Source organism: Mixophyes fleayi, chromosome 4, assembly GCF_038048845.1.
Source record: "Mixophyes fleayi isolate aMixFle1 chromosome 4, aMixFle1.hap1, whole genome shotgun sequence".
Classification (NCBI taxonomy): Eukaryota; Metazoa; Chordata; class Amphibia; order Anura; family Limnodynastidae; genus Mixophyes; species Mixophyes fleayi.
The window spans coordinates 217642664-217656419 of record NC_134405.1 but is presented as its reverse complement, the minus strand read 5'-3'; the positions used below and the strand labels follow the sequence as shown (position 1 = coordinate 217656419).

Sequence of the window (13756 nt, the reverse complement as noted above, 5' to 3'; positions counted from 1 at the left end):
TACATATTTCTGAATACTCCTCACTGTATCATTTAACTTTTCATGTTCTCTTTAAATGTACTGTTGTGGACTCTCCTTTCACTATTTGCCGTGAACATAGAGAGCTTGCAGTTATTTATAAGGGATAATTCATAACTGCAGTATAAATAGGCTATATCAAATGAATCCATTGATAAGTTTAAAGTGTAAAATTTAAAGACAGAGGGGCATATTCAATTCTCAGCGTTTTCAGCCGCGGAAAAACTATTACCGGTATTACGGTAATAGTAAGCCGGATTTCAGCTAAAATCCAGCGAGAAAAGTACTGTAATACCGGTATTTACGCGCACTATTACTGTAATGACGGTAATAGTGCGCGCGCCGCGAGTTTTTGGGCTATAATGCCAACAATTGAATATGCCCCAGAGAGTCTGATGTAAATGTGTTTGATGGCTTTGCACATCCCAGTGTGAGAAGATAAGCCTGCCACCTTTAGCAGCTTCAAGGATCTCTTACTGTTAGTTTTAGACACTTGAATAGACTTTGTGGGGCCGATCACAGCTGGAGATCCTGGTAGGCAGCATGTGAAAGCCTATACAGGTATACAGAAATATGACCTTCAAAGGAAAATGTTGTCATAGTTTATATTTTGGGAAATCTGGGAGTCACTCCATACTGAGGAGCAGAAATCACACCAGGGTTGTGCCTGTTTCCCTATTAGCATTAAACACTGCCCCTGTAAAGACCAGCCCATTTGAGTTTGCTTAAACCCTTTTTATTTTAAACTGTTTGTGCTTGTTATGTCAATGTATTAATTGTTATTCATTATTTTTTATCTGTATGCCCTGTATTTTTGTATATTAAATCTATAATTTAATAAGTTGCGTCTTTGATACTCTAACGAATCCATTAGCCTATTAGAAGAGACAGATTGCTCGACCAAGTTAACCCTTGGAATGCCAGTGTGTGATTTGTTGATACATTTGATTAACAAGCTGTGTGTGCTTGATTTACATTTGTGTAACAGTCAGGAGGTGTGAAGATTTAACCCTGTGTGTGCTAGTGTGGGTCTTGCTAGTTTGTGGAACTAGAAGCCTGTGTGCGAGTGTGGGACAGTATATTGGGGTCCTATTGCCCGTACTCAATAGGTGGTGACAAAACCTGAAGTGTCTGGGGGTGTGAGAGCGCTGTGTTGGGGGCGATTCCGTATGTCTATAACCTGTGTGATAGGTAGAGAGAGGCTGCGGGCTGAAATCATGTGTGACCTCATACAGCAAACACCCCAATGTCACGGCAGCTGGGAGCGTGTTCGTGACACTATTAATCAGGGAAGAAATTGGCATTGGAGCTGCCTTTATTAATTGTCATAATGTATTGTGAGGACACCAGGGTTGGAACAGAAGCTCACTAGATACCTGGTACTCAAGGTTCACAGGTCACACAGGTAAGGAGACAAGAAAGAGATAATAACCACTTTTATTTAAACAAAGTGCACACACTTAGTAAAATACAACAGTGCTCCCCAAGGAGAAACATTTTCCCCCACCAAAATTAACAAGTGTCAGGCAATCACCAGTAGAAATAAATTCCCCAACAAAGTCCCCAGCAGGTTAACTCCCCAGCACAGAGTCCTAGTAGGCACAAAGTCCCAACAATAATAATCCACAGAAGATAGTCCAAGTGGGCCAGGGGTTCTGGTCTGTAGGTAGGTCCATGTACCTTGAGGATCCCGGCCATTCGGCCAACTCTCCACCAGCTTGGTGGGACCCTGAGTATTAGTCTCCCTGCCAATGCAGGCTCACTAATTCCCCAGAATCTACAAATGTCTCCCGATAAAGTGGTGACAGAATCGGTCCTAGAGGTCACTCCACACTGTCTGAAGAAGCTCGTGTTACAGCAATACTTTCTGGCCCTGAGAGAATATGGTTACTCTCAATCAGTCCTTGCTCTCTCAAGATTCTCAGACAACCCTCTCACCTCCCCAGGCATCCCTTTTTGTCCCTTATCAAAAGACACCTGATTCTGGCCCCCTCCCTGGGTCAACCGCCCGTTCATTGTCCCCTTGTGATTGTTAGTGTGAAGAGTTTGGGTGGTAAAAGGGGTGGAGGTAGCGCATGACATCAGTGGTCTCCCACCTGCTATGTCCGTGCCATCCAGTCTGAGTTGAAGAGGTGCTTAAACAATAGTTAGCAAACAAGCAGAGTCCTGGACACCACAGCAAAAACAGATCTGGCTAAGGGAGGCATTTAATATAGAGTGTGCTGCGGTTGTTCAATTGTCCCACTGATGACAGACCGGGTTGGCACAATATTCCGATGTAAGGCCCAGGTTTGTAACATGTCTTATTATATTTTAAATAAACTTTTAACTTGTGCTCAACTGTGTGCTTGGGTCTTTTACACATAGAATGTGTGAGTGGCACCTCACTACTGGGCCTATTTATCAGTCTGCTTTTACATTAAAATCCCCTGAAAATGGTAGTTTTCAGGGGACAGCCACATCTTTAAGTAAATTTCAAATTTATTAATAAGACATCGCAGCAGATATCATAGATAACTGCTGCTTTGCCTTTTTCTTTATCCTCCAAAGCAATCCCCATAGATGTCTATTTTGCACAATTTAACAAGTTCCAAAAATCCACATTGAAGACTATGGGGAGAGCATTGCAGTAGAGACATCTTCGGATCCCTCACCACAACTTACCTGCTCTACCTTCCAGTCACTATTGCAAAGGTGGCCACTTTGCATTAGTGTCCATAGAGGACATAGGAGACAGGTCTTCGCAGGAACAGCAGTTTTTTGTTACTGCTGTTCCTAGTGAAGATTTTTAATAAATAGTCACAATGTTTCAATCCTTGTCTTTCCTATAAGGACTGAAATGAATCATGTTGAAAATGCAGTTAATAATATATATGCCCCTGAGAGTAATGGTTAGCACTGATGTGTTTTTCATGGTAACAGGTTAAACAAAGCAAAATAGTGTAGTCTGAACTGCTTTTTAAGCTCATTTCAATATTTATATGCATTGCAATGTTGTTTTTGGCAATTTTGACATGTGGACCAGGCCAAAATATCTTATGTGTTTGTTAGTGCTGCACTGTATGATTCTAAATGAGTCCATGAGTTTTGGTAATATAAAAAAATAATATATACAAAAGTAAATGTATTAAAAATTAAAATATTATTATTATTTTTAATATTGTCATTGATTGATATAGCGCTAAAGTGCCGTGCCACGATGGACACTGGGGAAAACAGAATACATAAAACAGATACATATAGAAAAAGTAAATGCAGACATGAAAACAAAGAATAGGGAGGGCCACTAGGATGTGCAGGCTTAAAGCCTAGTGTGAGAGGGCAGAGCTGTAAAAAGGTGGTTTGTTCAGTAGCTAGGCTAGGGTGTACCAGCTTGTTTAGTAAAGATGAGAGTAAGGTAGGCTCTAGTAAAGAGTGTGGTTTTCATAGAAAATGTAAAGATTAGAAGGCTGTGAAAGAGTCAGATTGGGCATGGTAGGGAAATTCAAAGGTGAGTAGCGGCCCACAAAAAGTCTTGTATGAGAGAGTGATAGGTGATAATCAGACAGAAGGTTCGAGGCAGATCTAAGAGTGTGTAAGGTATTGTATTTTGAGATGAAGTTTGGGATATATGAAGGAGGGGTGTTGAGGACTTTGTAGATGAGGGTGAATAACAGGGGCATGCTGGGCGGAGCAGTGGGGCATCTGCCCGATGGGCCCGCTCCATAGTAGGCTACCTTGGGCTGGGTCACTGGGCCACCTGCATTTTTTTCTCCTTAAAATGTTCATAATAGGCTGCTGAGTTGATTCTTGCCCCCGGGGCTAAAATTTGCCAGATGTCCCCGGGTAAGTAATGATATGGATTCTGGAAGATATGGGGATCGAGAATAGGGATTTGCAGAATGGTGAGTAGATGTGGAACAACTAGAGGTAAAGTTCAATACTGCTGCGGCCTTTATGATGTATTAAAGTAGGGAAGGATAGACAAAGGGAATGCCATATAGGAGGAGGTAGTATTAGTTGAGATGGGAGATGCTGAGATAGCACATAAGAGTTTTGGTTGCATCTTGGCTGAGAAAAGGGTGTATTTAGTAGGATCAAACACATTCACATCATTCATAAACTATTTTTTGAATAATACAAACAAGCCTTGTAATGCGTGTTATACATACACACACACACACACACACACACACACACACACACACACACACACAGAAACATTAATCCTTATGTTTATAAAACATATAGCTCAAAGCAGTGTTTGAATAAATCATGTGAAATTTGATGTTACAAATATTCTGCATATATTGATAATATATTATCATATACATTAAAATGAAATATACCTATATGCATTATATATATATATATATATATATATATACAAGTCAACCCGTGCATGATACTCATGCATTCTAGTCAAGTCAAGCTACTTAAGGTGTTAAAAAGGTTCTTGTCATGCATTTGGGGCTAGGCCAGGCCTCCTCAGGGGAAGAGCGTTACTTCCCGACGTAAGCGCCCTTTTTTAACGTGGTTTTGTCCACATGTCACCACCTCATCATTCTTCTCCATCACCTCATCCTTCATCTTCATCGCCACATCCTTAATCTCCATCATCTTACTGTTCTAAAACCTCTCGATACACAACGTTTCTGCTAAACACCTTATCGCTGTGCTCAATCAGTCTTCCTTGAAGGGCAGTATTCATAACCTGCACTTTCACATCACTGCTTCTCCGTACTCGTGAAAATGCGACATACAATTTTCCATGACCAAACACAGGCTCTGGTAAATAAATACCCACACGGTCAAGAGTTTGAGCCCTCAACTCGTAAATTTAGCCTTTACTACCCCTCCCACAGGGGGAAGGGGGGATGATGGAAGTTAACTGACTTCACTATTATAATTTTTTTGTCAAATAATGTCAGTATACCAAATTTCAGGTCAATTGGATGAGCCCTTTCTGAGAAAATGTTTTTTTCCACACACACACACACACACACACACACACACTAACACACGCCGCTAGGCTTATATATATTAGATATGTAATTGAGTGTCTGGACATTTAGCTGTCACAGTAAACGTATGTCTCAAACGTCAACTACACTTCCTGTTGAGATTAAAAATGCAACAACCACGCACAGTGTATCTGTCAGTGGTACAATAAGGCTAGGGGCCACTATTTACTTTGCTCTTTATTAATTATCCTTAAGGAGTAGATATAGCATAATGTAATTTACAACAATGTATGTAGATAGCGCTGTATTTGGTTTCAGGTCACTGATTTCTGGTACTTTATACCATGCTCTAAAAATATCAAAAACTGTCTTGAGAGCAAAATATTCATTAATGCAGTGGAGGGTAACATGATAACTTTCAGGTGTCTCTCGAGGAGCACTTACTCCTATTCGGGGGCTGCATATACCCTCTGTGAAGCAGCAACAGTGCACATTATGAGATCAGAGCAGCAGCATGAATTTATCAAACAGCTCAAGTAGTAGTAGCATAACCTATGGTTTCGTATTTAACTGGTGAGAAGACATCAATATCCAGTCAAAAATTAACCTGGTAAATAAACTTTGTAACTGCACTGTGCTCATACTGTGATATCAACATCACTAGAGAGAAGATGAAACAAAAGACATTAACATGTTCAGTGGGGCAGTAAGTGACCCCTCGGATGGCAGTATGTGGCTCAGAGCAGTAACTTAGAATTCTAACGCCTGGGGCGAGAAAGACAAATGCCGCCCCCTAGCCCTCAATTTTAACCAAATAAACCTAAAATATTCCTAAATTGCGCCCCCCTTCAGCGCTGCGCCCTGGGCGGTCGCCCCTGTCGCACAGCCCTTGTTACGGCCCTGATGTGGCTCCCGGACTGCTAGATGCCCACTACCAATTTAATGAACACCTTGCTATAAAGCATTAATAGCAGTAGTAAAACATATGGACTAAGGCTAGCATTATAGTATTGTTTGTGCACTTATAGTTTATTGGGTTCTGGCAAAACCGCTGAATAGTAATTGGCATCTAGCCCTGATGTGAAATGTCAGTAAACTGAATAAGAAGAAATAAATAAGAATAAATATGAATCACAGGTTATGATCAACTAGCAAACTGTCAGTGGTTGTATATAAGCACCATTGGATATGTATGGCTTAACTGCTAAATCCAGTGAAATGCATTAATTCTACTCTATTGGTTAACATTCAGTGGTCAGCAGTAAATAGTTATTCTCTATATTTCTTTAGCATTGACTTATGAGATATGTTAATTGTGTTGATTCCAAGTTGTCATATATTAGCATTTAAAAAAGTACTTTATCTAGTGTGTATTTTTGTAATATTTACACCACACCAATGTAAACAATTGTAATTGTTCTAATAAAATGAACTTTTAACATAATTGTGTACGGTGCATTACAATTAACATTTATTAGTAGCCAGATACAAATGTTTATACAAGGAGTATACACATTAATGGTCTTACAGTGTAATAATAGCTATATGTTAAATTATTAAGAGGTGTTTTTGTCCTTTTTCATCATATTGTTCTCAATGTATTGTGATATTTACAGTTTTTTTTGTATATTCCAACTGCATGAGTATGAAGCCAAACAGCATAATAATGACAACCACCATTTTTCTAATTTCAGCTTTGTGTGGGTAAGAATTGGATGGATTTTGTGGATCTTGGGGACTCTTTCCAGGTGTCCATACTGTTGGTTGGACTTTTTGTCTGGATCCTGGTTAATGTGGTGTGTCTCCTTGTACTGCTATCAGAATCTTCTTTGTTTGTGGTCCGCTTGAATTTTTTGCAGCACAGAAAGCTAAAGATGAAATCTTGCAGCAAGTGCCCACTGAAAAACATGTATATCCAAGGGTTGCAGCAACTGTTCAGGCTGGCTAGCAAGGAAGACACAGTAAGTGCAGTGTTTTCATTTTCTAGAAAAAAGAAAACAGATTTACATTGTAAACACACACACTTCTTCTTTATGGCTAATAACTGATCATTTAATAGTATTTCCATTACGCTTTTGCATGAAGCAAAATGATCTTTATTTGCCCAGTATTGAATATTTATTTGGTGAGTAAAAGCAGGACAATAGCGACTGAGTAAGTACCATATTTTATTGATATTTGGCCATTTAAAGTGATGGAAATCCCTGGCTGCTTCATATTTATTGCGATAACCCGGATGACTTGGATCACGATTGGATGTGAGGGCACCTACTTGGCTCATATACTAATTGACCCTAGTCTCTCTCTCTCTCTTTCTTTCTGTCTGTGTGTGTGTATGTTAGGGAATTTAGGGGCATATTTAAGAAAGCACGATAGTGCTTTTAACGGGTCATTAAGGTGCCTCCTGTCCTCCGCAAATTTATTAAGGGTAAAATTCAACAGAATGGTGACTGCTCTGGCCGCAATCTAACAAGTCCCGAAAAAAAATATTTCGGGAACTTGTCATGTTAATGTACAGCTGAAGCTGGCGTACATCATCGGAATGGAAGAAATCTAATGCTGTCAGCTCTGCCCTGAAGAGCAGAGATGGACAGCACATGTGTGGAGGGATCACATGATCCCTCCCTGTCACTCAGCGCGCTCTCTCTGCAACTATTGTTGCAGAGACAGAGAGGGGATCTGTGTGCGCATGTGCAGTTCTTGGAACTGGACATGTGCAATTGAAGAATGAAAAGAACGAGGAGAAGACCTGGAGACAGCGCTTCCAAAGAGGGGGGTAAGTATGATTTTTTACATCGCAGAAACAGCAGTTTTTCGGAACTGCTGTTTTTGTGCAGGGCTGTACATAAATGTGAGAAATAGTTCAATCCTTATCATTGGGATAAGGATTGAAAACTACTTTTCACTTTATGTGAATATTGATAAATGTGCCCCTTAGACTGTGAGCTCCAATGGGGCAGGAACTGATGTGAGTGAGTTCTCTGTATAGCGCTGCGGAATTAGTGGCACTATATAAATAGCTAATGATGATGATAATGATATACTACTCTACTACTTCAGGCAGGTAAGCCCTGCTGACATGTGATCTCTAGCCAACTGCCATTCATTCTGCAAGCGGCCAGGCTTTCAGTCCCCTTTAAGGAATTTGGATTTCTCTTGCACTGCTTTAGCATTAGCATGTTAAGGTAAACATGAACAAACAATAACTTTATATATGGTATGTAGAATGCATGCAAATTATGTAGCGCACTACATATGACTTATAAAAGAAACGTTTAGTTTGCTGAAGCAGTTTAACAGTTATTCCAGCTTGCTAAATACATTGGCTGGACTATAAACATGCTAACAACAACATTATTATGTATTTACAGCATGCTGTGTTGTTTGGATTGTCCAAATGAGACGTTACATCTTGTGGACATTAAAAATGCAGTGTGTCAGGGCAAGTAAAAGTTCAATACATTGACAAATAAGGTCACCAAGATAACTGATAGGGAATTTCTGCTAATGACAAATGAAGGCAACCATAAGTCTCAAGCTGATGTAGAACTACACAAATCAACGAGCCAAAACAGTAAAAGTCTGAGGTTCCCTGATCCTAGTTTATTAGATCTTCTATAAACATGTGCAATACATATTTAGTTGTTTGGCAGTAAGAGTACAGTAAAAGTAGCCAGAAGACACCAAGAGAATTACACTTACCAACCCAGTTGACGTCCTCTGCATAGACCGACCACATCTGGGTTGTGAAGAATGGTGTCCAGCAGATGATGTAGGCTGACACGATCACGAAGGTCATTTTCACCGTCCTAATCTTGGCTCTTGAGATGGTCCTCACGCTGCTGACCGATGTGGAAAGTAACCCGTATGTATTTTTGCCATCGGTCTCCTCTTTCTTGGTCTTGCACTTAATGTTTTTCCAGATGTTGTAGCAAATAAACCCATAGCAGGTTAACAGGATGGTCACTGGCACCACGAATATACTGATAGTAATCCATGTGATATAGGCTCTTTGTGCCGTTCCCGAAATAAATACAGCCCAGCAGTCGTACACTCCGTCCCCCAGGTCATGCAGGGAGAAAATGCCATACTGAGGAGTGCTGAGGATAAGGCTGATGATCCAGGCACCTCCGATCATTAGGTAGGACCTCTTTGTAGGCTGCTGGAGAGTCTTCAGAGGGTGACAAATAGCAATGTACCGATCCGCGGTCATTACTACCAGCATGTAAGATGAGACAAACATTCCAAACACTTGGAGGTGTTTAACAATACGGCACAAGAAATCCGGACCATGGAAACGGTAGGTGACATCCCAACACAGCTGTGGAAGTACCTGGAAAAAAGCCACCACCAGATCTGCCAGGCTCAAGTGCTTTATAAATAGGTGCATTCGTGACATTTTCTTCTTGGATTTGTAGAGACCCAGCAAGACGCTACAGTTACCCAGCACAGCCGCCACAAATATGACAGCAAGCACGGCTACCTCAATCTTAGCCAGGTTCTCGTCCCGGTACAGCAGGTCCGAAGTGTTGGCAGTTGGGGTGCTGCTATTAGGCGAGATAGAAGGGAACAGAGAGGGGGTGACAGAGTCGACATATCTCCTTGTGCTCTCATTCCCAAAACTTAATTCTTTCTCAGAGTTTCCGTCCGCATAGGAACGCATCCTGCTGCTTAATAGCACTTTATCTGCCCACTCTGATGGTAATGCGGTTCTGTAGACCGTGTACTGTGCAGAAGAAATAAGTAGCGGAGTTCTGCAGTAGGAAACACTGTTCTTCTTTCCTATTCCTTCTCTCCAATAAACGCAAGCAGACCAGAAACGTTCAGACAGAAACGCGTCTAGGAGAGAGATGACTGACAATATTTATACAGTCACCCCTCCTTTTTTTCTTATAAAGGGGCTGAGATATCTCCTATGACAAGTGACTCGCTGGCGTCATGGCATAACTAATAGCATTTGTGCAATTGCTTATTTGCACTACCGGTTGTATTTTAATGTATGCATTTCCTTTCTGTGTTTTTTTGCTGTTGAGGGAAATATATTAGCAGAATTTTGCAATCTCCTGTGCATGTAGCCACCTAGTTTGCCATTGACAACTTTGTTTTTAAGATTTCAGCCTTCCCCCTCTGAAAATGTTCGACTTTCCTCACTGTATAGCCACACTTACTATTAATTGATTAATATTTCAAAAGTATTGTTAATTATGCTGACACCTATTTTATTTTATTTAGATATTAAATATGTGTTAAATAAGACATAGTTAGATATATGCGCCTGTTACAGTTGAAGCTGGCTCTCCAGTCTCTTGGTCATTCCATTCATAAAATAACCTGAAAGAGAAATATAACACACCTTTTCTGGCATATGTTTCTGTGATTGTCATGACGAAAACATATACCATATCCATATCTGAGTAGAACGACATACGATAACTTGATACCTGTGTTTGTAAATGAATAGCTATGTTTGTCTACTTGGTTAACCTGATGGTTTTCAGCTGTTGCGGAACTATAAGTCTCAGCAAGCCCACCCAGTACCTTTGGTCTAGGTCATAGCATGTCAGCTATATTAAAAGTCTATGTGATACGACGATGCCAATACAATTTCCCATATCTCTAACAAACTCTATTGCGCAACAAATCTTTCTATTGTTTGACCAAATATTTTCTACAATTATTGTTTACGAATGTTTTAAGAAAACAGTGGAGTTTGTATTCTCTATCGTTGTAATTCAAGATAGGATATTGCTTATTAAAGATCTATTTACCAGAGCTCTCCCCCCCCCCAGTAACTAAGTTTTGAACTACAAAAACGTATATTTTAACATATTTGTAAATATGTCACCTCAATGTTTCCATTTATGACATGTTTTCTTCTGTGCGCATCTGTTTTCAAGCCACTTGTATCTGCAATTGCATACAGATGTAAAATAAATTGTAGTTTAAATGAAGCAGTTGCATTTGAACGTTTTATGTGCATTATATCTAGAGATGGGCGGGTCCGGTTCTTCGAGAACCGAACCCACCCGAACTTTGGGTATCCGAGTATCGAACTGAGCAGCTCGGTACTCTCCCGCCCGTTCCGAATCCAAATCGAGGCCGAACGTCATCGTGACGTCGTCGGATCTCGGGGCTCGGTTCTCGCGATACTTCAACTTTATAAATACACGCCTCCACAGCAATCCATCGCCATTTGACAGAGGGAGAGAGCAGGGTGTAGTCATAGGCTGATTAGAGCAGGGACAGAGAATACAATATTGTTCTTGCAATTGCTCTAACCAAAATCGCTAGTGCAGAGAGGAGGATAGAGGTTTATTATTTTTTCTTAATATTTGGCACTCCCCAGCGCTAATTGTGCATAAATATTTCTGGCTGTCAAAAGTCATATCTGTCAGCAGTATCTACCAAAAATTTTTTAGCACTCCTCAGTGCTTTTGTGGTGTCCCCCCTAATTGTGCATTAATATTTCTGGCTGTCAAAAGTCATATCTGTCAGCAGTATCTACTAAATAATTTTTAGCACTCCTCAGTGCTTTTGGGGTGTCCTCCCTTATTGTGCATTAATATTTCTGGCTGTCAAAAGTCATATCTGTCAGCAGTATCTACCAAATAATTTTTAGCACTCCCCAGTGGTTTGCACTCAGAATGGATTCAAAGCAGTCCACATATGATCTGAATGAGCAACCAGGTTCTGTCACCAGTCCTGATGTTAGTGTTCCCAGTACGTCATCTGGCCAAGGCGATGTCAAACAACAGAGTGTTTTCAAATTAGTGCAAAAAACAAAAACCCAAAAAAAATTTACTGTATTGAAGCGAAAAAGAAGTGTAACTGAGCAAAAGTTAAGTGACGATAAAAAAAAAATTGCAAGCATGCCATTTTACACACGCAGTGGCAAAGAGAGAATGAGGCCTTCACCTTTGGCTATTAGTGGCAGATCCCAAAAAGTTACCCAGCCTACAATTGGTGCACAACTACTGTTACGCGTCAAAGCCGAGCTGCAAGATAACAGTGAGGCATTACAGGAGAATATTTGCTCTGATTCACAAATGACAACAATCCCTGTGGAGAGTCCATCCAACAGTGGGATGTCTAATCGTGAGCATTCTGCTGATGTGTGCCTTAATAGCCCGAGTGTAGCCGGTGATACCCAAATTGAGGATGCCACTTTGGAATTAGAAGAGGATAAGGGGGAGTTTTGTGTAGGCGACGAGGGCGCTAATGATGATGTTGATGATTATGATGCAGACAGATACCAAATTGCCTTTCTCAATTTCTATTTATATTCTAGATTATATAACGGCTGAATAGTTTTCTATTTTACTCCTAGTGGAGAGAGGATCTGATGCAGACAGATACCAAACTGCCTTTGTCCATTTCAATTTATATTGTACAGTATATAACGGCTGAATTTATTAGTATATTATACAAGTGGAGGGGGGCCTAGAGAGACAGAAACCAAACTGGCTTTCTCCATGTCAATTAATATTGTACAGTCTATAACGGCTGGATTTTTTGGTATTTTATACAAGTGGAGGGGGGCCTAGAGAGACAGAAACCAAACTGGCTTTCTCCATGTCAATTAATATTGTACAGTCTATAATGGCTGAATTTTTTGTTTTTTTAAAAAAGTGGAGGGGGGCCTATAGAGACAGAAAGCAAACTGTCTTTTTCCATTTCTTTACATATTTAACTATAAGTGTAGGGTGTAATATACATCCAAAGACGATGGCTGCATTGCCAATATGCATAGATGGAGAGGAAGACAATCTGTTTTGTGTGTAGAATAAATGAAGGCCTACCAACGAAGAATTAAACAGTTTTTTTGGATGATTTATTACCTCAACAATTAGATTACTTATCTCTAAAACAGTTGGAGCACTAAATTTGGTTATTTTAGGCACAAAAACATGTATTTTCCAACAAAATAGCAAAACAAAACCAAACAAAACCAAAACCAAAACCAAAACACGCAATGGCGGTTTTGCAAAACCAAAACACGACGGTAATCCAGATCCAAAACCGAATCCAAAACCAAAACACGGGGGTCAGTGACCATCTCTAATTATATCAGAAACCTGAAAACAGAACTTAGTAAGTTGGAATAATCAGGAATAATACCCAGTGGTGCCGCACAAGACCAGCATAGGGAGGGAGTGCTGGGAAAAACTGGAGTTTGCAGCAAGGCTTGATTTATATATTATTTCAATTTTCGATTTTAAATGACAAAAATCAAGTATTTTATTACTTTAGGTTGCATATTTAAATAGATATATGAGAAGGTATAAAATATTAAAGAAGGGATAATATAGAATATCACTTAGTAAATATTATGTTCAAGGATTTACTGAACACATGTTGTTGTAAAATGTATTTGTGTACTTAGTTCAAAAGGGTAATATTTCAGCAGGGCAAGACTATGTAGTAATATGCAGTACATTTTTGGTTATAATTTATTACTTTCTGTAATTAACCTACTACTATTTTATTTACTTCCACAATAATTCTCCATTAAGATATTGTCCCACTGATACCTTATTTCCATTGTATTTGTCAATGTTCCTCTGCGACTATAAGGACTCAAGCTTTATGGTGGCTTCAGGTTTATAGATTATGGACCTCAATTAGAGTCGGACGCAAAGTTCGTCTAAGAAGTGTAGGAGTGGGGGTGTGCTGCAGCTTGGTAGGGTATTACGAGTGGCAAGCAACCCCAGTTGCGTCCAGCTCATAATACCCTACCGAGCTGCGAGCAGTTCCTGCAGCTAGCTAACCGCTTGCGCCACCAAATTTCTGCTGAT

The 13756-nt window shown here is 40.0% G+C and overlaps 1 protein-coding gene across 1 annotated transcript; it reads right to left on the bottom strand.

Moving 5' to 3' along the window:
- Window positions 1-1437: 1437 nt before the first annotated feature.
- AVPR1A (arginine vasopressin receptor 1A) lies at window positions 1438-9814 on the bottom strand. The gene is made up of 2 exons (XM_075209341.1): window positions 8664-9814; window positions 1438-6944 (listed from the first exon to the last, which is right to left on the bottom strand). Exons 1-2 carry the CDS (start codon window positions 9622-9624, stop codon window positions 6652-6654), a joined length of 1254 nt encoding a protein of 417 aa, XP_075065442.1. The 5' UTR covers window positions 9625-9814; the 3' UTR covers window positions 1438-6651.
- Between the last annotated feature and the right edge of the window lie 3942 nt (window positions 9815-13756).

Excerpts from the sequence above, each read along its gene's own strand:
- AVPR1A (XM_075209341.1), bottom strand. The coding sequence starts at position 9,624 with ATGCGTTCCTATGCGGACGGAAACTCTGAGAAAGAATTAAGTTTTGGG. Across the intron at positions 6,945-8,663 it reads AGAGGACGTCAACTGGGTTG|AAAATGAAAACACTGCACTT; the intron begins GTAAGTGTAATT and ends TCTTTTTTCTAG.